We start from the raw sequence: 22,586 nt of genomic DNA, 5'->3' as shown, positions 1-22,586 counted from the left end.
GGATGCTCCGGTTTCCTCCCACAAGTCCTGAAAGACGTGCTTCTAGGTAATTTGGACATTCTGAATTCTCCTTCTGTGTACAAGAACAGGCGACAGAATCTGGTGACAAGGGGCTTTTCTCAGTGGCTTTATTGCAGTGTTAACGTAAGCCTACTTGTGACACTAATAAAAATTATTATTAAAATGTTTCTGGAAATGTTCCAAACAGAGCCACGAGATCCTTTCCGTCCTCTCAAGCAGGCAGACAGGGCCTCAGGTTAACATCTCATCAGAGAGGCAGCATCTCTGACAGTGAGGCATCCACTCAGCACTGCGCCAGAGAGTCAGTGTTGGTTCAAGTCCTTGAGTGAGACTTGACCCAGGAACATTGTGACTCAGAGGTCAAAGTGCGAACAATTGAACCACAGCTTGCACTGCGTCTGAATGCTGCACCCTTCTTCACCAAACCGACAAATTAGTTCAATCCCTCCCCACACTAATCCACATGCAAATGTAACTTTAGTTGCAAATAGGATAGTGCCATCGGGTATGTGAACACAGGAGGGGCAATTTCTGTTCACCTGCACGTTGGAGGATCTGCTGTGACACGTCTCAATTCTATCTCCTAATCTGAAGGAAGGATTCCTGCCGTGTGTGAGGGGAAAATCCCAACATCCGTCTCTCTTCCACCAGTTGGGTTGTTCTGGTCAGTATATGTAACACAGACAGAACCAGGACTTCTGAATATGGGTCTATCTCTCTCAACTTGCAACAGGTAATGAACTAATTTCTCTGCCTGAACTGTTAACATCTGTTCCTCTGCTAACTTTATAAACTCAGACATAGTGTGTCAATGATTGAGATATTGAATGAACAGCCTCACAACAGATGATCAGTGAATTTAATAAGAAAATACAGAATCTTGCAGACATTTCATTTTTACTCTGAAAATGAAGGAAACCTGTATTTTGCAATGTATTATTATTTGTAGTAAAATGTTCATACCGGTGCATTCATTTTTTACTTTAAACTTTACTGTAATATTAATGATTGTCTATAACTATGGTGTAAATGACTAACTCTTGTTTTCTTTGTATCCTCACCACCATCTGGCAATTGACACCATGTTGATGGCCGTCCATCCATCTTTCTAATGTAATTCAATGAAAACTCATTGTGCAATATCAATATACCGCTGTGTTTTTGTCACTCAATGGTCTCCACACACTCTCTCCATTTGCTCGGTTCTTTCAGTCTTTCTCACTTTTTCTCTCAGCTCTACTTTCTATCTCTCGGGCTCTTTTTCTCCCTCCCTTTCTCCACTATTTCTGCTGTCTTGAAACAATGTCAGTCTGGACTATTCCGTTGATAACGCCAAGCGCTGCTCCACAGTAATCCAGTGACTAGTGTGGGGAAATTTTCTATTGAACTCCCCAGGAAGAGGAGGTGTGTGTTTGTCCTCAGTAACTGACTCTTGTACGATTGGTTTGAGGCTTGTTTCTCCCCCCCCCCACCCCGAGACTAAAATGATTCGATGTGAAAGAGCAGCTGTTCCCTGAAGCGTCTGAGTCCCGGGCGGAGGGTGGGGGAGCGTTAGGTAGGGACAGAGCAGTAACTCTCTAAACTCCCTTTTCCAGACACATTTCTCACCGCTTAAAAACTGTGTCAGAGCCAGTGCAAAATAAGATAAAATCCAACGATGGAACTGCTCAATAATTCACCTTCGATGGCTTATTCATGGTTTATTCCAGAGTTACCGTCAACACCAACATGGCCGCCAGCTCTTTGGTCCTGTCAATATGACCATTAAAGGGGAGCCGGGGCCTCTCCCTCTGACCTGGGGGAGCCGCTGCCCCCATGTTACACTGAACGACCACTCAGGAGGTTAAAATTAATTAAAACCTGATAAATGGCAGACAGAATGTGAAAAACAGAGAGGTGTGGACGCAGAAGAAGGTCTCTACATTCACAGCCAGTTTAATCACATTTTACTGTGGTTGCAACCCACTTTTTTGCATAAAGAATATTCGCAATTCAGGTTATTCTACCTGGGTGTTTACCCCACCCCTGAGTCAGAAGGGCCTCTCCAGAAACCTGATCATATAATCCAGGCTCTGACCCTCCTGTGCTACACTGAGAGAGTGCAGCACTGCCAGAGACACTATTTGATGGGTGTGATGTTAACGTGAGTCCCGTTCGCTCTCTTATGTGGATGGAACTGTTCCACGGTCTATATTTAAAGAGTCGATCCGTTGTCCTGGTTCCCTGGGAAAAACTTATTATTCAACCAACCTCACTGTATAAATATTTTTCATTTAATTTGGCTTCTCGTGTTCTGCCATCCCATCTCCACACCCACCCGAATCCAGGGCGATGAGGTCTTCTGCGATCCAGAGTTACTTGAGAGCACCAGGCGGGCGACCGATGGGGAGGCCCGGAGTGAGGAGCTATACGACCAGACAGGTGGGTAATGTGAGCTGCTCTCCCAGACGCTTTTTAACCCAACAGTCACCTCGTGACCCAGATGTGATCGACCAAATGTAAATGCTGTCCAAATCCCAGCACCGCACTTCGGGAGGGACATAGAGGATTCAGAGAGTGTGGGGTAAAGATTGACGAGAATGTTTCCGGGGATGTGGGATTTCAGACACGTGGACAAATGGGAAAAGCTCGGATTGTTCCTGAAGAAGTGAACTTTGAGAAAAGTCTGGATGTAGTCGAGGTGGAAAAACTGCTCCCATTGGTGGAAGGATCGGAAACCAGAGATGATTGGTAAAAGAACCAGAGATGACACAAGGAAAACATTTTTACTCAGTGAGTCGTTAGGAATTCACAGCCTGAGAGTGTGGAGGAGGCACATTGAATTATAGTGCCCAAAGGAAATTCTTCCATCTCCATAACTTCCTCAGCCTCTGCCTGACCATTGGTCACTGTGCCTCCACCATCCAGACACTTTCACTTTAACCTCTGTCTCTTCCTTCAGGAACATCTTTGGAAACCGACCTCTTTGTCCAATCTCCCTCTCCTCCTGAATTATCCTTCTGTTTCAATGTCAGTCCTTGTCCAGTTCTGCCACTGGACAGTTAGAAATTAAAACCCAAACCTCATGACACATTCACCAATGATTTTAATCTTTCTCCTTTGCTGATCTGTCAAGTACTCAGAGTCGGACCTGGATTTTTGCCTGGCTACAGAAAAGGATTTCGGACAGGTTCAATCCCTTTACAACCAAGAGGCAGATTTCATACCGTGTATCTACCATTCCTGGCTGCGAGAGAGAAACCGCATGGTCATTTTGGCAAAACTCCAGGGTCAACTGGTGAGTTCCGTTGAAATCAGAGGCCGATTCACGTTTCGAATTGTGGAAATTGACATGTTCAAAACCATTTACATTTTGCCTCAATCCATTCCGATTCTCTCACAGAAACTAGGAGCAGGAGGAGACCATTCAGCCCTTCCAGCCTGCTGTGCCATTCATTATCATCATGGCTGATCTTCCAACTCAATAGACTAATTCAGCTTTCCCCCATCTTTTGGTCACTTCCGCCCAAGAGCTATAACTTACTCCTTCCGGAACACATACGATGATATGGCTTAAATCACTTTCACTGGTAACAAATTCTACAAGCTAACCCTTCTCTGGGTGAAGAAATCTTCCCTCATCACAGTCCTTAAAGGTTTATCCCGTATCCTTAGCCTGTGACCCCTGGTTCTAGACACCCCCACCTTCGGGCATATCCTTCCTGCATCTACACTCTCTAGTTCTGTTAGAATTTTATAGGTTTCTATGCGATCCCCCCTCATTCTTCAGAATTCCAGCATGTATAACCCTAACCGACAATCCCTCCTCATAAATCAGTCCCGCCATCCCAGGAATCCGCCTGGCAAACCACCTCTGCACTCCCTCAATAGCAAGTACATCCTTCCTCAGATAAGAACATTAAAACTGCACACAATACTCCAGGTGTGGCCTCAACAAGGACCTACATAATTGCAGCGAGACATCCCTGCTCCTGTACTCGAATCCACTCGCTATGAAGGCCAACATACCATTTGCCTTCTTTGCCGCCTGCTGCACCTGCACGATTACCTTCAGTGACTGGTGTACGAGGACACACAGGTCTCGTTGCACATTCTCCTCTCTCAATTTATAGCCATTTAGATAATAACCGACTTCCTGTTTTTGCTGCCATAGTGGATTACTTCATTTATCCTCATTATCCTGCTCCGCCATTCATTTGCCCACTCTCTCAGCTTGTCTAAGTCATATTGAAGCATCTCTGTATCCTCCTCACAGCTCACCCTCCCACCCAGCTTTGTGTCATCTGGAGATATTACTTTTTGTTCCCTCTTATAAATCATTATTATATATTGTGAACAGCTGGTGTCCCAGCACTGATCCCTGCGGGATTCCACTGGTCACTGCCTTCACTCGGAAATAGACCCGTTTATTCCTACTCTTTGTTTCCTGTCTGCCAATCAGTTTTCTATCCACCTCAATACACTACCCCCGATCCCATGCACTTTAATATTACACACTAATCACTTCTGTAGGACTTTGTCAAAAGTATTCTGGAAGTACAAATAAACCACATCCACTGGCCCTTCCTCATCAACTCTACTAGTTACATCCACGAAGAATTCTAGTACATTTGTCAAGCATGATTTCCCCGTCATAAATCCATGTTGACTCTGTCCGATCCTGCCACTGTTTTCTTAGTGTTCTTCTATAAAATCTTTGATAATAGACTTTCAAATTTCCCCAATATCGACGTCAGACTTACTAGTCTTCTCTTTAACTCTTTTTTAAAAAAATAGTGCGGTTACATTAGCTACCCTCCAATCTGGAGGAACTGTTCCAGAGTCTATAGAATCATGGGGATGTTTCAGCCTTGAATCCCATCAATTTTCCCAACACCATTCTCTACTAAAATTGATCTCCTTCAGTTTCTCTCTCACTGAATCCTGCGTTCCCCAACATTTCTGGTATTTATTTGTGTCCTTTGCGAACACAGAAACAAAGTGTGTACTTGTTTCTCAGCCATTTATTTGTCCCCCATTATAGGTACCCTTGTTTTTGACTGTACGGGTCCTACATTTGTCTTCACCAATCTTTTTCCCTTCATGTAACTACAGAAACTTTTACAGTCAGTTCTATGTTCCCTGCAAGCTTAAACTCGTACTCTACTTTCCCCTTCTTAATCAATTTCTTGGTCCTCCTTTGCTGAATTCTAAACTGCTCCCAATCTTCAGACCTGCTGTTCTCTTTTCCTTGGCCAATTTGTCTGCTTCTTCCTTGGATCAAATGCTATCTCTACTCTCCATTGTTTGGCCACCTTTCCCATTTTACTTTTGCACCAGACAGGGATACAAAAGTCTTGCAGTTCCCCCGTATGCACTCTTCGAATGTCTGCCATTGCCTGGCAACCATCACCCTTTTAAATAACGTTTCTCAGTCCCATCATAGCCAACTCACACCTCATACCATCGTAGTTTCCTTAGTAAGATTCAGGACTCAGCTCAGAATCAACTAGGTCACTCTCTATCTTGATGAATAAATCTTTCATGTTATGGTTACTCAATCCCAAGGGGTCTCACGCAACTCGATTGCCAATGATTCCTTTCTTACCAGAGTACCCAGTCTAGAACGGCCTATTCTCCAGTTGTTTCCTCAACATCTTGGTCCAGAAAACCATCCCTTAGACACCCCTGGAATTCCTCCATGATCGTCTTGTGACTAATTTGATTTGCCCAAACTATATGCAGATTAAAGTCACCATAGTTACAGATGTTCAGTGCCACAAACACTCTGACACCCCACATGCACCCAAACACACAATCACAAACAACAAACACACAAAGAATCGCACGCAACACACACCCAGAATCACACACAACACATGCACAGAATCATTCACAACACACACACGCAACACACACACAGAACCGCAGACAACACTCAAACATAACATGCAGAGAATCACACAACACACACACAGAATCACACACAACACATACACAGAATTGCACACAAAACACACACAAACACAGAGAATCATACACAACACACACACAGAATCACACACACCAAACACAAGCACACACAATCACACCCACACCCCTGCACAGAATCACACACAGCCACACACAAAATCACACCCACCCACGCACAGAATCACACACATAACCACGCATGGCATACAGTGATCAGACACAACAAACACAAACACAAAAACACACATAATCACACATACTCACTGAATAACACACACAATCATATTCCCGCAACACACAGAATCACACACACACAGAATCATACACAACATGCACACACAGAGTCATACACAACACACATACACAGCATCACACGCAACACATGCGCCCATACACTGAATTACACACAACACAAAGACTCACAGACACGGCCGTGCAGAATCACACAAAGCACACACACACAGAATCACAATATACACATACAGAATCACACACAAACCAAATCACACACAACACACACCGACATACAGAATCAAACGCAATTCAAACAACACACACAGAGACTCAGATAATCACACACACACAGAATCAAACACAAATCACACACAACACACACAGAATCACATACAACACACATACAGAATCATACACACACAGAATGGCACACAACACAAACACAGAATCACATAGAACACACACACAATCACATAGAACACACACACACGAATCCGATACAGCACACAAATCGACACACAGACACAGAATTGCACATATATAAAAACACAGCATACATACATCACACGCACATCACATCCAACAAGTCACACAAACAGCACAAACACAAACGCACAACACACAAAAGCGTTTGGGACATTACGCACAGGATGTTTCTTGTTGAGATGATACTCATCTCCCATTGTCTCCACTGGAGATTGCAATCAGCTTCTGTATGCTTCAGAAGTGTCTTTGACTTAAACAGGGTGGGGTCCCTAAGCCAAATCTGTATTCATTCTGTTACTCTCCAATTTATCTCAGTGTGAACATCCCGCTGGTTATAAATAGAGAGTTAGACTGCAAAAATTGGCAAGTTAAGGCAAACCTTTCTAATCGCTGGTTAGGGCTCAGCAGGAGAATTGGGCCCAATTCTGGGCATCATGTTGGAGGAAGTTATGGAGAAGGTGCCAAGGAAATTCAACTGGAATTTGGAGATGAGAGATTTAGGATAGAAGAAGGTGCTGGAACCCTGGGGGTGTCAACCTTTGAGCAAAGCAGATTGACAGAAAAAATGAACAGAGGTTTTAAAATTTGTCAAGCATTTTTGATAAGGGTGAATAAGGAAAAGCTGTTTTACAATGATTGAATGATCGGTAAACAAGAGGTTTTGAAGTGAAGTTCATTGCCTGGAGAGCCAGCTGTGAGGGGAGGGATGATTCTTTTGAAGTAATAGATTGTTATGATCTGGACCACATCATCTGAAAGGCCAATGGAAGCAGGTTCAATCGGAAGATCCAAACGGAATTCAGATATCTGCTTAAAAGGGAGAATAGCAGAGGTGTGAAGAAAGAATACAGCAATGAGACAACTCCCCGAGCTGGCAGAGGCACGATGAACTGAATGGCCTCCTTCTGTCCTGTTAGATTCTTTGAGTCCCCATTTCTCATTGCAGATTAGTTTAGCTCAGTTGGCTGGACAGCTGGTTCATGACGCATAGCAGATCTGCCAGTGTGGATTCAATTCCTGTACCGGTTGTGGTTATTCATGAAGGCCCCACCCACGCCTCCTCAACCTCGGTTCGTGCCTGAGGTGTGGTGATCCTCAGGTTAAATTACCAGCTCTCCCCCCTCAAAGGGGAAAGCAGCCAACGATCATCTGGGACGATGGCGACTTCACCTTTTTTACTTACCTTTCTATTTCCAGATTGGTCTGTGTTCTTCTCACATCGTGGATGACGGGCAGTCGGCACTGATGGAAGATATTAAGGTTGCTGCTTCGGAGCGAGGCAAAGGAGCTGCACGGCTGATGTACAAACACCTTATAGAGCTTGTAAGAACAAAGTATCCGGAAGTGAAGAAGCAAATTCTTGTCACAGATACCAAGCTCAACAGAGGATTTTGTGTATTAGGCAAACAGGTACAATTCGCGTGCAGTTATACTCACACACCAGCTGTGATTGACTGGGTTTAACTTTTCCCTCTGAGCTGCAAGGTTCTGGGTTTGAGATCCTAACAGAACTAAACTAATTCAGCAGGGCGATGGGAACCTAAATTGTAGTCCCAATGTACAGGATGTTGAGAGTAGTAAGGTCAGGGATAGGGTTAAAAGTTTGAAAGAGGGCACCGGCAAGCAAGATGCTGGTTTGAAGTGTGTCTACTTCAACGCCAGGAGCATCCGGAATAAGGTGGGTGAGCTTGCAGCATGGGTTGGTACCTGGGATCTTGATGTTGTGATGATTTCGGAGACATGGGTAGAGCAGGGACAGGAATGGTTGTTGCAGGTTCCAGGATTTAGATGTCTCCGTAAGAACAGAGAAGATGGTAAAAGAGGGGGGGGGGGGGGGGGGGGGAGGTGGCATTGTTAATCGTCAGAAAGGACGTTTGAGGACTCGTCTACTGAGGTAGTATGGGCCGAGGTTAGGAACAGGACAGGAGAGGTCACCCTGTTGGAGTTGTCTATAGACCTCCGAATAGTTCCAGAGATGTAGAGGAAAGGATAGCAAAGATGATTCTCGACAAGAGCGAGAGTAACAGGGTAGTTGTTAAGGGGGACTTTAACTTTCCAAATATTGACTGGAAATACTATAGTTGAGTACTATAGATGGGCCAGTGTTTGTGCAGTGTGTGCAGGACGGTTTTCGGACACAGTATGTAGACAGGCCAACAAGGGGCGATACCACATTGGATTTGGTACTGGGTAATGAACCCGGCCAGGTGTTAGATTTAGATGTAGGTGAACACTTTGGTGATAGTGATCACAATTCGGTTATGTTTACTTTAGCGATGGGCAGGGATAGATATATACCGCAAGGCAAGATTTATAGCTGGGGCAAAGGCAATTATGATGCTATTCGGCAAGATTTAGGATGTATAGGATGGGGAAGGAAACTGCAGAGGATGGGTACAATCGAAATGTGGAGCTTTTTCAAGGAACAGCTACTGCGTGTCCTTGATAAGTATGTACCTGTCAGGCAGGGAGGAAGTTGTCGTGCAAGGGAACCGTGGTTTACTAAGGAAGTTGAAGCACTTGTCAAGAGGAAGAAGAAGGCTTATGTTAGGATGAGATATGAAGGCTCAGTTAGGGCACTTGAGAGTTACAAGTTAGTCAGGAAGGACCTAAAGGGAGAGGACACGAAAAGTCGTTGGCGGATAGGATCAAGGAAAACCCTAAAGCTTTCTATAGGTATATCAGGAACAAAAGAATGACTAGAGTAAGATTAGGGCCAATCAAGGATAGTAGTGGAAAGTTGTGTGTGGAATCAGAGGAGATAGGGGAAGCGTTAAATGGATATTTTTCATCAGTGTTTACACTGGAGAAAAACAATGTTGTTGAGGAGAATACTCAGGTAAAGTCGACCAGGGGAGATGGGATTGAGATTCACAAGGAGGAGGTGTTATCAATTTTGGAAAGTGTAAAAATAGATAAGTCCCCTGGGCTAGATGGGATTTATCCTAGGATTCTCTGGGAAGCCAGGGAGGAGATTGCAGAGCCTTTGTCCTTGATCTTTATGTCGTCTTTGTCGACAGGAATAGTGCCGGAAGACTGGAGGATAGCAAATGTTGTCCCCTTGTTCAAGAAGGGGAGTAGAGACAACCCTGGTAATTATAGACCTGTGAGCCTTACTTCGGTTGTGGGTAAATGTTGGAAAAGATTATAAGAGATATGGTTTATAATCATCTTGAAAAGAACAAGTTGATTAGCGATACTCAACACGGTTTTGTGAAGGGTAGGTCATGCCTCACAAACTTTATTGAGTTTTTTGAGACGGTGACCAAACAGGTGGATGAGGGTAAAGCGGTTGATATGGTGTATATGGATTTCAGTAAGGCGTTTGATAAGGTTCTCCACGGTAGGCTATTGCAGAAAAGTTTCGGAGCCACGAGGTCATGCTGCAGCTGTACAAAACTCTGGTGCGGCCGCACCTGGAGTACTGCGTGCAGTTCTGGTCAGCACATTATAGGAAGGATGTGGAAGCTTTGGAAAGGGTTCAGAGGAGATTTACTAGGATGTTGCCTGGTATGGAGGGAAGGTCTTACAAGGAAAGGCTCAGGGACTTGAGGTTGTTTTCGTTAGAGAGGAGAAGGCTGAGGGGTGACTTAATAGAGACATAAGATAGTCAGAGGGTTAGATAGGGTGGACAGTGAGAGTCTTTTTCCTCGGATGGTGATGACCAACACGAGGGGACATAGCTTTAAATTGAGGGGTGGTAGATATAGGACAGATGTCAGAGGCAGTTTCTTTACTCAGCTAGTAGGGGTGTGGAACGCCCTGCCTGCAACAGTAGTAGACTCGCCAAATTTAAGGGCACTTAAGTGGTCACTGGATAGACATATGGATGAAAATGGAATAGTGTAGGTCAGATAGGCTTCAGATGGTTTCACGGGTCGGCGGAACATCGAGGGCCAAAGGCCCATACTGCGCTGTAATGTTAAAAAAAACTGGATCATTAAACCAAAGCTTACACTGGGAGCACAGTACGGAGGGAGTGGTGCTATCTTTTTGGACGACCGTGCGCTGATGTCCCAAATATCTGATCAGTTGATCAGACACCGGATCCCGTGTCTGACCTGACCCCCACCACGCCCCCTATCGACAGACCCCTGCCCCCATTCACATCCCCAACCCAGGTGTGACCAAATCTGACCCCGCCTCACCCGCACGAAAGGCCAACTCTCCCAGACTGCCCCCGCCAGGATTGAGGCACCTCCTTCCTGCACTGATTTCCCTCCTTCACAGACTGACAGTCGCCCTCCCCTTCACACTGACCACCCCCCCTTCTCAAACTGACCACCTCCAAGCAGATTTGTCCTCTTGGACAAAACCGCCTCCCGGGCTGGCTCGCTTCCTCCTCTTGATACCGGACTGACCGATCTGCTCCCGCCCTCCCCACAAAATTCCTTCAACTTATAACTGACCCAGTTCCTGTAAATTGTCCCTTCAAACTTCCCCATTCATGAATAGCTAATCCTCTAAAAAGCGGGGAGTGACTTCATTTCCGTATGGAGGTTAAGGCAAAGTATTTCATCTCATTTCCCATTTTCTTCACTAACACTTTTCCCGATTTCTTTTGTTTCCAGTCCCTGATTTCTCTTAAAGTTCCCTCGATAAATGTCCCCACTCCGATAAGCGAGGTGATCAGTAACATGAAAAAACGTGGAGACGAATGTTACGAACAGATTCCTCTCCAGCCGGACGATGTGCGGTCGATATTCCTCAACCGAACCGTAATCGACACGTTGCTGCCGGGTGGGAGAATCATTCAGAATGCAGCCGTGTTCAAACCGCTGGAGAGTAACCTGGATATTTTACTGAAGCGGATATCGCTCTGGAGAGTTGATCGAAAGGTGAACCCAAGGGCTCTGAGTTTGGCCACAGCTCCCTACATAGGTCCCATGGGGAACCGTGTTTTCGTGATCAACATGTTTGGGCAAGATTTATTAGCTGTGAAAAATGTCTTCCTTGCTCAGCTACAAAGCCAGCCTCCTTTACAAGACAATGTAATCTGTCTCCTGTGGGTAAATCCATCACTGTCCCCACAGATATCGGAATTCTGTATCAATGAAATGAGGCTTGAGAAAGGGAAGCAATACTGGAATGATGAGGTTATAGTAGAGGATGATATTTTGAAAATGTTGTGGGGCGGGTGAAGGGGAAAGAAATAGATAAGCAGGCCATTATTCTCGTATAATTGCTGCATGTTTCAAACCTTTTCTTGTTATAAATTCACATTCACCACATAAATAAAGGTTTTTGTGTTTTACTTACAAATCTGGTGCGTGTAAGTCATTGGAGCAATCTAGGGCTAAGGATCTCGAAGAATTTTCAGGAATTATTGATTGATTCACTTACATTGCGATTCCGTGTCAAGGGGGGCTCGAATTGACTGCGCCCTCACCAAGGGGTCAGAACACAGTTGGTGGATCCTTCCTTAGGCAGGAGACCTGTGAGGGCCCTTGGTGCAGCCATGTTGCTGCTGCAGACTGCTGATCAATTCTTATTGATAAATACTTTATTTTCTCTAATGGGCTCTCTGAAAGTGCAACGTTACACATCTCAGGTCAATGACCCTTCATGGGACCCAGAATAAGGTTGGGGATATTTAGTGGTCACAGCGGAGACCGATAAGAGATTTGAACGACAGGTGTCATTGTCAAAGTAAATGAAGTTCCAGCTGGGCCGCCACACAATGGTCCGCCTCCTACCTGGGCCGGCCTATCTGTCCAAAGCCCAATACCCTGTTGATCGGTCTCCGCTCCTCAGCGCGTTAGCTCGTCGCCCACGAAGCTCATGTGGGGATTAATCGGTTCATCATCGTGAGACTCGTGGGGGTTATAATATGCGTCCCACACCAAATCCGTAGGCCCCTCTGTTGGAAGTGGAGTAGGATGTTCGCCTGCTCTACTTCGTACTCAGCTGTGCTTCCGGTGGCTATGGGGCTGGATCGGAGGCGGGTAGCACGTTGTGGAACGCCATTTGCTGGAGGACCGACATGGGGGGGGGGTGCGTATTACCATTGGTGACTGATCCTCAACCACATCGACGTGGGAAATCTCCAAAGCCTGGTTCTCCATATCCGAGTCGGAGTAGATGATCTCCCGCATCCTGGTATCGAGACTTTCAGACGGCAACGCCCCAGAGCCCCCATGAGTCGAAGTGAAGTGACTGGAAGGTTATCCCAGAGGGGCATCAGCGTTGGCCTAGGTGCTCGCACATTGTACATTCCTGTGTCCGTGTTTTGTACGAGACTAGCCCCGACTGTCGCATGCCTCCCAGGAACCCACTTGTCGCCCTCCCCAAAGTTCCGGACATGAACTGCGTGTCTTGGTTGGAACTGTCTGGTCCGTGTTCATCAGTCTGGGCCACGCCTTTACTGTTCCTGGCTCTGTTGTCACTTTCCCACCAATGCCAGTGAGTGCGAGCCTAAGGCTGAGGCAGGCCCTGAGTCATTGGAACATTAACAGTTCCGTCGGTGCTACACCGGTTGTGGTATGCGACATGGTGCAATAACAACCGAGCCTGTCGCATTTCCACGGATTATCTGGTCTGCTTCATCAGACCCCTCATGAAGCTTTTCACCACCTGCCCAGCCAGTCCGTTCAGGTAAGAGAGGAAGCGGCCTGTGTGGATATATTGTGCCCTGTTGGCCTTCAGGAATTGTCGGAACCCTTCGCTGATGAAGAAGGTGCCATTACCCATGACCAGCACTTCCGGAATGCTGAGTTCTTCAGGAGAGACGGATTTTCTCGAACATCAACCTCGATGTGGTGCCTGACATTTGGTGGACTTCCAGACAATTGGAATGGGCGTCCACTATGAACAGAATCATGGACCCCTGGAAAGGCCTGGTGAAATCAGTGTGTAAACAAAGACATGGCCGGCCCGCCTATTCCCATGGATGTAACGGGAACTCTTTGCTACTCTTGGCAGCTGGCATACAGTTAGTCCGGTCTTTCTCCTTCGCCAGCCAGGCCTGACCACCATGCATTGCTCTGGGCTCGCATTTTCATCCTTGATAGCCCCGGATGATGCGAGCGCCCACAAAAGAATGCCTTCGTCCATGCTGAGCTCCAACACTTTGGCCGCATCGACTCGCAGTTCTTCGAGCAGCTTCTGGTGCTGTCCCGCATACACGGCAACATGGCAGATGTTCACCCATATGGGTTCTTCCTGCTTCCAATCATGTATCTGTGCTGCGGCAAGGTATCCATGAAATTCAGCGTGGAGATGACTGCACTGGCTCTCGGCGGCGACAGGAACGATGTTGACAGCCTGCTCAACACATCTGCATTTGCAATTTGTGGGCATGGGAGATGCTCGAAGGCGTGTACCTGCGCTGCTAGTAACAGGGCCCATCTCTGAATCCTAGCAGACGCTATTGGTGGAACTGCTTTATCCTCGCAGCACCAGCAAGAGCTTGTCGTCCATCACGATAGTGAACCGACGCCCGTATACGTAGTGGTGAGATTTCGTCACCATTAACACAACGAACAAATCCTCTTTTTCGACCCGAGCTTATTTCCGCTCTGCCTTGGCCAATGTCCTGGATGCTAATGCGATTGGTCACTCTCTTCCATCAGCCATGTGGTGGGACAACACTGCTCCGATGCCGTATGGTGAGGCATCGCAGATGACCAAAAGAGGGTTGGCGGGATCGTAATTCGACAGAAAACCAGACATTATGTTTTTTTTACTCGAGCTAAAGCTTCCTCCAAGGCGCCCTCCACTCCATTCTTGGTGCTTCTTCAGCAATGATGTGGATGTGACGGCGTTCGGCTGGGGTGAACACTAGCTTTCGGAGCACTGCTCCTTCCTCAGGTGAGTGCCTGAGGAAGGAGCACTGCTCCGAAAGCTAGTGTTTGAAACAAACATGTTGGACTTTAACCTGGTGTTGTAAGACTTCTTACTGTACTCCTTCAGCAAGGCATGCAGAGGGATGACCATCACTGAGGAGAAGGTTCTGGGGAAACTGAAAGGTCTAAAGGCGGATAAATCATCTGGAGCAGATGGACTACACCCCAGGGTTCTAAAAGAGATAGCTGAGGAGGTTGTGGAGGCATGGTGATGATCTTTCAGGAATCACTGGCGGCAGTAAGGATCCCAGAGGACTGGAAAGTGGTGAATGTAACACCGCTGTTTAAGAAGGGAGGGAAGCAGAAGATGGGAAATTATAGGCCGGTCATTGGTAAGATTTTAAGAGTCCATTACTGAAGATGAAATTGTGGAGTACTTAGAAGTGCATGGTAAAATAGGACTTGAGTAAGCACGGCTTCATCAAGGGAAGGCATGTCTGACAAATCTGTTAGAGTTCTTTGAGGAATTAACAAGGAAGTGAGACAAAGGAGAACCCTTCGTGTTCTTCAATATGCAGGTTAGGTTATGGAGATAGGGAGGATGGTGGAGTGGGCGTGGGTAGAGTGTTCTTTTGGGGGATCAGTGCAATCTTGAAAGGCCGAATGGCCTCCTTCTGCACGGTCGAGAGTTTATGACTTCACCAACACTGTGAGCAAACCAATCTCACTGAAATGTTGTTCCTAATCGTTCTCCAAAAATCATTGCAATTTGGATGTATTCTACGATAGTCGACTTCAGAGTTTCAATCTCAGCTTTTGTAATTACATTCCCCTTAATGTCTGACTGAAACACAAATGCACAAGCACAATTTAACTAGTTTTGCCACAGCAATACTGCTCAAAAGGTTTACCTTTGGCAGAACCAACTGCAGCATGGAGCCTCCAACCGTTCATGATGCCTTCTCTGATCTTCAGGGATTGTTCGGAGCATTGTTTGATATTACCCGGGCTTCTCCTGAGCCCATCTTTTAAACTCTGCTCCCAGTTGTCCTTTTCCTAATTGGAGCGTATTTCTAAGTCCTCTTCGTTAATGGTGTCCCAATCTCATCCTGCACTGAGGAGTTCCGGCGAGCAGGAAACAAGATTTAAGTGCGGCCAATGCCATGCATTTCCCACTGAGGCCCCAAATTTACCCGAATGGACATTCGATAGCGCGAGAGCACTATCTCAGCACTCCAAGCACTGGGTAACACCCTGCTAAACGTCCACGCGCTGTGAGACTCTATTCCCATTTGGTTAGATTGCGCCCGTTGCATGCCAACCAATGTCATTGAAACTTTGGGCACGATCTACCGGAAACGTTTCTAAGTGTCATTTGTGGCAGGTGTTGCTGGGAGTTTCTGTCCGGACACCGATTTCCCCAATTCTATCAAACCACTTTAATGGGCCCTGGGGAATTTCTCACCAGGCTAGCCAATTATTTTCTTTACCGAAGAGCTGAACTCACTGGCCAGAACGGCTCTTCAGAGATCGGGCCACCGTTATGACAGGGTGGGCTTCAGGGTTCCTCACACCCATGGGCAATGTCGCCCCTAACACACATGGGCACTACCCCACATCCCCCGCTCCCCTCAAGTGATGATATCCGGCTGTGGGGTCGCTGAGTGTTCCCCTTTTCAGGCCTTGCTGCATTCGGGCCTAGCCTTCCATGGGCATGGACGCCCTCACGCCTTGACCCTTGGCCGTGCCACTCATGGACAGGGCTGGCAGACCCTTCCCCCCAATGTCCCTGCCCCCCAAGGGACGTGTCCTCAGCCTGAACGCTGCCTACTGCCTGCCCACACGAGGGCCGTTGTCGATCGGTGCATGAACTGCCACTCGCCGATCAGCCAGTCACAGCGCCGTGCTCCCACCCGCTCGCGCTTCCACTGTTGGTTTTTGAAACTAAGCCACGCCCACAGCGCTCACCGGTCGACCCGCAAATCACAGCGCAGCTCGCCGATCCACCAATCACAGCGCTCGCCGGTCAGCCAATCGCTCCCCTCCTTTCCTTCCCGCGCCCTCCCGCTCACGCTCCTGCCGTTGACGTTTGAAAGCTCGCGTGTCGCCGATTAGCCAATCACAGCGCTTGCCGATCAGAGCCAATCACAGCTCCCGCCGCGCAGCCGATCACAGCACCCCAATCCTCCCGCTCGCGCTTCAGCCGTTGGCGTTTGAAAGCCAAATTTGCTCGCGCTCGCCGCTCCACCAATCACAGCGCCGCTTCCCTTTCCCCTCCCCCCGCCTCTCGCGCGCTTTCTCTTTGCCGTTGACGGTTTTTCCCCCTCTTGTGGCTCAGTTGCTGCCCTCCGTCTTCTCACTCGCTGGGCGGAGCAGAGTATCCCTCCACCATATTCGCACTGCCCTCAAATGCTGTCTGGATCAGCTAAATGAGGGTGATGGAGCGACAACCTGGAAAATCTGAACCTGGAACTGTGGGGAATGGGGGAGACGCCCCTCACTAACAATCAGAAATAATTGGCAAAATGAACCGTGGTCATGTGGAAAAGAAACCCTCTTTGTGCAGCAGGTGCTTCGGGTGGGGGTATGCTCGGCGGAGATCGGAGTCGGGCACTTGTTTGGGGAGTCTTGGGTCAGGCACGCGGGCAATGTGGCTCGCCCGTTACAGTTGGTCGAGCATGCCCCAATACCTGGGATGTTGTCCTGGGAGAGGACGCTGACGCCAGTTCATTTTTAGGATTCTGCAGAGGCAGCGTTGGTGATATCTCCAAGGATTTGAAGTGCCTGCTGTCCATGTTTCTGATGCATGTCGGAGGGCGGGGACCAGTGCTGCTCTGGGATTGTTCTGGGTTTGAGGTCTCGGACTTCGAATACTGTTCCTCAGGCAGCCGAAGACTGCACTGGCACATTGGAGTCAGTATTGGATTTCACCATCAACGTCTGCTCCCACTGAAAGGAGGCTCCCGAGGTATGGGAAATGATCCACATTGTCCAAGGGCTCATCATCGAACTTGATGGTGGGGGGGGGGGCAGTTTTGTGTGGCAGGAGCGGGCTCGGAGGAACGGTGTTTTCCGGATGTTTAGTTTGAGGTCCATTCTCTCATATGCCTCAGTAAATGCGTCAATGACAGTTTATAGCTTGACCTCTGAATGCTGTCTGCCCACTGCGGTTCGATGATGGAGGTTGGTGTAATCTTGGTTCTGGCCTGGAGGCATCGGAGGTTTACCCGTTTCCAGTTTGTCCGGTAGGTTTGCTGCACTCCAACAGGGAGCTTCAGGGTGACGGGGTGGAGTGTTGTTGCAAGGAAGATGGAGAAGAGCATTGGTGCGATGACTCAGCCCTGTGTGACTCCAGTTTACATATGTATTGAGTCTATGATGGTTCCGTTGGTGAGGATGACAGCTTGCATGTCATTGTGGAGCAGGCGGGGGATAATGATGAATTTCTGCGAGCAGCCGAATTTGAGCAGAATGCTCCACAATCACTCACCGTTGACAAAGACAAAGTCGTTTGTGGGATCCATGCACAGAGGTTGATGCTGCTCCCTGCACTTTTCCCCGTTTTACCATGCGCTGAAGATCATGTCCATTGAGCCTCTTGATGGGTGAAAATCACACTGAGACTCGGGGAGGAGCTCTTCATCCACTTGTAGGAGGCGGCTGAAGAATATTCTCATGATGACCTTTCCCGTGGTGGAGAGTAGGCAAATCCCTCTAATTTTCACAGTGGGTTCTGTCTCCTTTCATTTGTGCCAGAGGCCTTGTTGTTCTCCTGCTGTCGGATGACATTTTTGACCTCACAGCGAGTTGGGGCTGCGCTGAGATGGTGGTGGGTAGTGTGTTGTGCGATGTGTCGAAGGCTGTGTCTTGATTGAGGAGGTCATCGAAGTGCTCTCTCCAGCAGGCGTTGACTGCCTCTCTGTCTTTGATGAATACCTCTATGTTTTGGGCTCTCATTGGGGTGGGCCCCAAGGTAATCGGACCGTAGATGGTTTATGGTGCTGAAGAAGCTGAGCACATCGTGACTGTCAGCGGGTTGCTGAGTCTCCTGTGCTCTTTATACTCACCATCTGATCTTTCGGTCGCAGGTTCTTTGTTGCACCTCAGCCTTCAGTTGCCTGGAGGCGTGTTTCTTCTCACTCGAACTTTGTGGTCAAGGAGATCCTGGATCTCCTGATCATTCTCATCGAGCCAGTCTTGGTTTTTCCTGATCAAGAACCCGAACGTCTCCTCACAGGGACTAATTATGATGGATTTTAAGGCGAACCAGGCGCTGTGGATGTTCTGCAGCTCTGGCTCGTGGGTTGACATTCTGTTTACCGTTGCCCACGCACAGCATTGCTACGTTCTACAGATTTCCATCCTGTTGGCTTTTTTCCTACTGGTGTGACTGAATTGAGACTTGGGTGGCTCTCGCGGCTAGTTGATTTGACACTGGATGGTGTTGCATGATTCTGATGTGTTAAATATCGTTGATACTGGTGGAATCTTGAAATTTAGCACTTATGAATTTGATTCCATTGTCTGATACAAAGACTTCATGTAATCCATGAATTGAAAATCACTGACATGATCTTTCAATGGGTAGCATGTGATGCAGTTGACAATCTCAAAAATCTCCATCCGTTTAGAGTGTGCATCCATCACAAACTAAAACGTGTCCCAGGAATGAATCAACATTATTGTTATGGATACCTACCCATGGCCGGCCAGGCTATTCACAAGGGTGTAGTGGGGCAGCAGTAGGCAACCTTTGTTGCAGTTGGTGTTGTTGACAGTGCGTGACTAGTTTCTCAATGCCTGCATCAATGCCAGGCCACTGCCCTTAACTCCTGGCAAGCATCTTAATCTTAGAGATGCCAGAATGGGCACTGAGCAATTCAGTTAAGAGCAGGAATGGTGGTACAGGAATGACTACTCTTGCTCCCCAGAGTATGATGCCACCCTGACAATTCACCTTTGCAGGTAAACATTAGTTACATTCCCTCAGAAAATGACTCATTCATCCATCCTTCCAGTATCTTGGGCTGGATTCTCCACAGCGCCACGCCAAAATCCCGTTCGGCCTGGGGGCGAAGAATCCAATTTAATGCCAAAATCGGGCTCGGCGCCAGTCCGGCGATTCTCTGGGACGTGAGAATTTCCGTGATCGCAGAGTACACCGGACGGCTGTGGACCCATTGACAGAGGCCAGCCCAGCGATCCTTCTGGGTCTTGTTTTTTGATCTACTTACGAGTTTCCTAAATTCAGTTTGCAGGCCCTCACCCCTGTTTCTGCCTATAACATTGGTACCAATGTGTACCACAATATCTGTTTGCCCTAGCCCTTCAGTATACCCTGCAGCCATTGAGTGACATCCCTGAACCTGGCACCAGAGCTGTACATAACATCCTGGAGTTTGTTTTGTGGCTGCAGAAATGCTTGGCTGTTCCCCCTACAATTGAATCCCCTATCACAATGGCCGTGACATTCCTTCTCCTCCTGTCTTGTGCAGCAGACCCACCCATGGTGCCCTGAAGTTGGCTGCCACTGCTTTCCCCTGTACTGCCATTTACCCCAATATTATCCAAAACGGTATTTCTGTTAGGCGGATGACCTGTCTTCCTTTTCTCTGCCTAATGGTCATCCATGCCCTTTATACTTGTTTAACCTTCACCTGCAGGTGACCACCTCACTGAAAGTACCATCCACAACTTGCTCAGCATTGTGGATGCTCCACAGTGATCCCACCTCAGCACCAGCTCTCAAATGCAGTTAGCCAGTAGCTGCAGTTGGACCGATGTCCTATGCACGTGCTCACCAGGGACAACTGAAACTTCCATGATTTGCCACATAGAAAAGGAGGAACATATCACGGGTGCAAACTCCCGTGACATGACTACCCTTAAACCCCTTATTTAATTCCTTTATGAACAAAATATTACGCTGGTACACATGACTCATTCAGCTTTGCATGAAGGTCTTCAATTCTCACGATAAGATACTTATCCATAACTGTTAGCTCATAATTGCTGCAAATGCAGATGGTTTTATCCAGTTTCAATAACGGGACAATGGGTACTGAACTGAACCGGCTAAATGATGCCATTTAACTCAGTATCCCCTTTTTCTCAGAAGGCATATGGTACCAGTCTTGCCCTCAAGAATTGAGGAGTTGCTTCTGGATCAACATACATCTTAGCTTGCAAACCTTTGATTTTGCCTAAATTCGTCACAGAAAATGTTGCCTTGTTTCCTTAATAATTCTGAAGTCTCTCTGCCTGCACTTTAAAGATTTCAGCCGAATTCAACTTGATTTCTTCAAACTAAATATGGCCCAGAAGATTTGATCCATCACCTGTTGCTATTGTCACTGGGAGCTGGGTAGACTGTTGTTCATAGCTCACTGGCATTATTGTGGTAACTTTAATTTTATTACTTCTCCTGTGTAAGTCTTCAATTTGTCAAAAGTGCCCTCGAAATTCAATGGTTGTGTACCTTCTTTCAGATACTGTAATGTATTCTCACCAATCAGGAGCTGATGCCCCATTATGAATTTCCACAATGGAGGCTTCCCATTTACTCAGAGCGTTACAGAGGATCTAGCTTGCCTGCTTTTAGATTAACAAGAGAGTGAATATCAGAATCAATCGTGTCAGGCCCTTTCACATTAGATACTTCTAACACTTTGGCTGATTGGTTACTCAGCAGTCTGGACTTAGTTCCATGAATCAGTGTATGGTTACCTCCACATTGGTAACATTCCATTTTCAGATTATCAGTTGTGCCTTTTTGTTCTGTGGGTGACTGGGATTGTTTCCTCCTTTACAGATGCTTCAAAGATTTTGGCACCATGGCTGGCTGCAGATTCCCACTTTAATTGGTAGACGGCGCCATTTTGTGGGCTCTGCAGACCCTGCAAATATGTTTCAGTGCTTTCCATTGCCAGCGCTATATCCAGTGCTCGTTTAAAATTTGTCAGCTTCTGCAAGCAAAATGTGTTAAGTAGCATCGTTGCTCGCACCACAGACTAACCAATCCTGTAGCATGTCTTTTAGGGTCACTCATAAATCACTCTGATAATTGCTTTAGTCGCTATAAGTCGCTATAGCTATAAGTCGCGATCGATTTGCCTGGGATTCTCACCCTCAAATTAAGTTTGAACCTCTGAAGGATCATTGATTGGTGGGATTGAAAATGGCCTGTCACTAAATCCACAAACTTAATGAATGATTTGGATTGTGCCTGCTTGAGGCTGTGAGACTGCAAATAGGAGCTTAGTTCTGACTCCCACAGACATTCAAGCATGGTAGCACAGTGGATAGCACTGTGGCTTCACAGCACCAGGGTCTCCGGTTCGATTCCGCACTGGGACTCTGTGCGGAGCCTGCTGTGTCTGCGTGGGTTTCCTCCGGGTGCTCCGGTTTCCTCCCACAGTCCAAAGACGTGTAGGTAGGCGGATTGGCCATGCTAAATTGCCCTTTGTGCCCAAAAAACATTTAGGTGGGGTTATTGGGTTACAGGGACAGGGTGGAAATGAGGGCTTAAGTGGGTCGGTACAGACTCATAGAATTTACAGTGCAGAAGGAGGCCATTCGGCCCAGCGAGTCTGTACCGACTCTTTGAAAGAACACCCTACCCAAGCCCACATCTCCACCCTATCCCCATAACCCAGTAACCCTACCCAACACGAAGGGCAATTTAGCATGGCCAATCCACCTAATCTGCACATCTTTGGACTGTGGGAGGAAACCGGAGCACCCGGAGGAAACCCACGCACACACGGGGAGAACGTGCAGACTCCGCACAGACAGTGAACCAAGCCGGGAATCGAACCTGGGACCCCGGAGCTGTGAAGCAATTGTGCTAACCACCATGCTACTCGATGGGCTGAATGGCCTCCATCTGCATTGTATGTTCTATGTTCAAGCAAATTGGTTTGTTTATCTCTCCCAACCCCCGTACACATTGCTTCACCCACCTCTAGAATAAAATAGGTTTGCATTGATATGGCGCCTTTCAAGCCCACTAGATGCCCCAATGCACATCCCAGCCAATGAAGTACTTTTGAATTGTCGTAACGTGGAAAATCCAGAAACCAATCTGTGCAGAGCAAGATCCCACAAACA

At 47.3% G+C, this 22,586-nt stretch overlaps 1 protein-coding gene across 1 annotated transcript in view; it reads left to right on the top strand.

Annotated features, from left to right (window-relative positions):
• The first annotated feature begins 298 nt into the window (after nucleotides 1-298).
• The window catches only part of LOC119958340 (histidine N-acetyltransferase-like), a 37,146-nt gene continuing 14,858 nt past the window's right edge, over nucleotides 299-22,586 (top strand). The window contains exons 1-4 of the mRNA XM_038786784.1: nucleotides 299-754; nucleotides 2,349-2,442; nucleotides 3,137-3,298; nucleotides 7,891-8,103. Coding sequence (XP_038642712.1) covers nucleotides 726-754; nucleotides 2,349-2,442; nucleotides 3,137-3,298; nucleotides 7,891-8,103 — 498 coding nt within the window. The 5' untranslated portion in view covers nucleotides 299-725. The remainder of the gene's footprint in view (nucleotides 755-2,348; nucleotides 2,443-3,136; nucleotides 3,299-7,890; nucleotides 8,104-22,586) is intronic.

Source organism: Scyliorhinus canicula, chromosome 29 (assembly GCF_902713615.1).
Source record: "Scyliorhinus canicula chromosome 29, sScyCan1.1, whole genome shotgun sequence".
Lineage (NCBI taxonomy): Eukaryota > Metazoa > Chordata > Chondrichthyes > Carcharhiniformes > Scyliorhinidae > Scyliorhinus > Scyliorhinus canicula.
The sequence above is the reverse complement of the archived record's forward strand: the minus strand, read 5'-3'. Positions and strand labels throughout refer to the sequence as shown.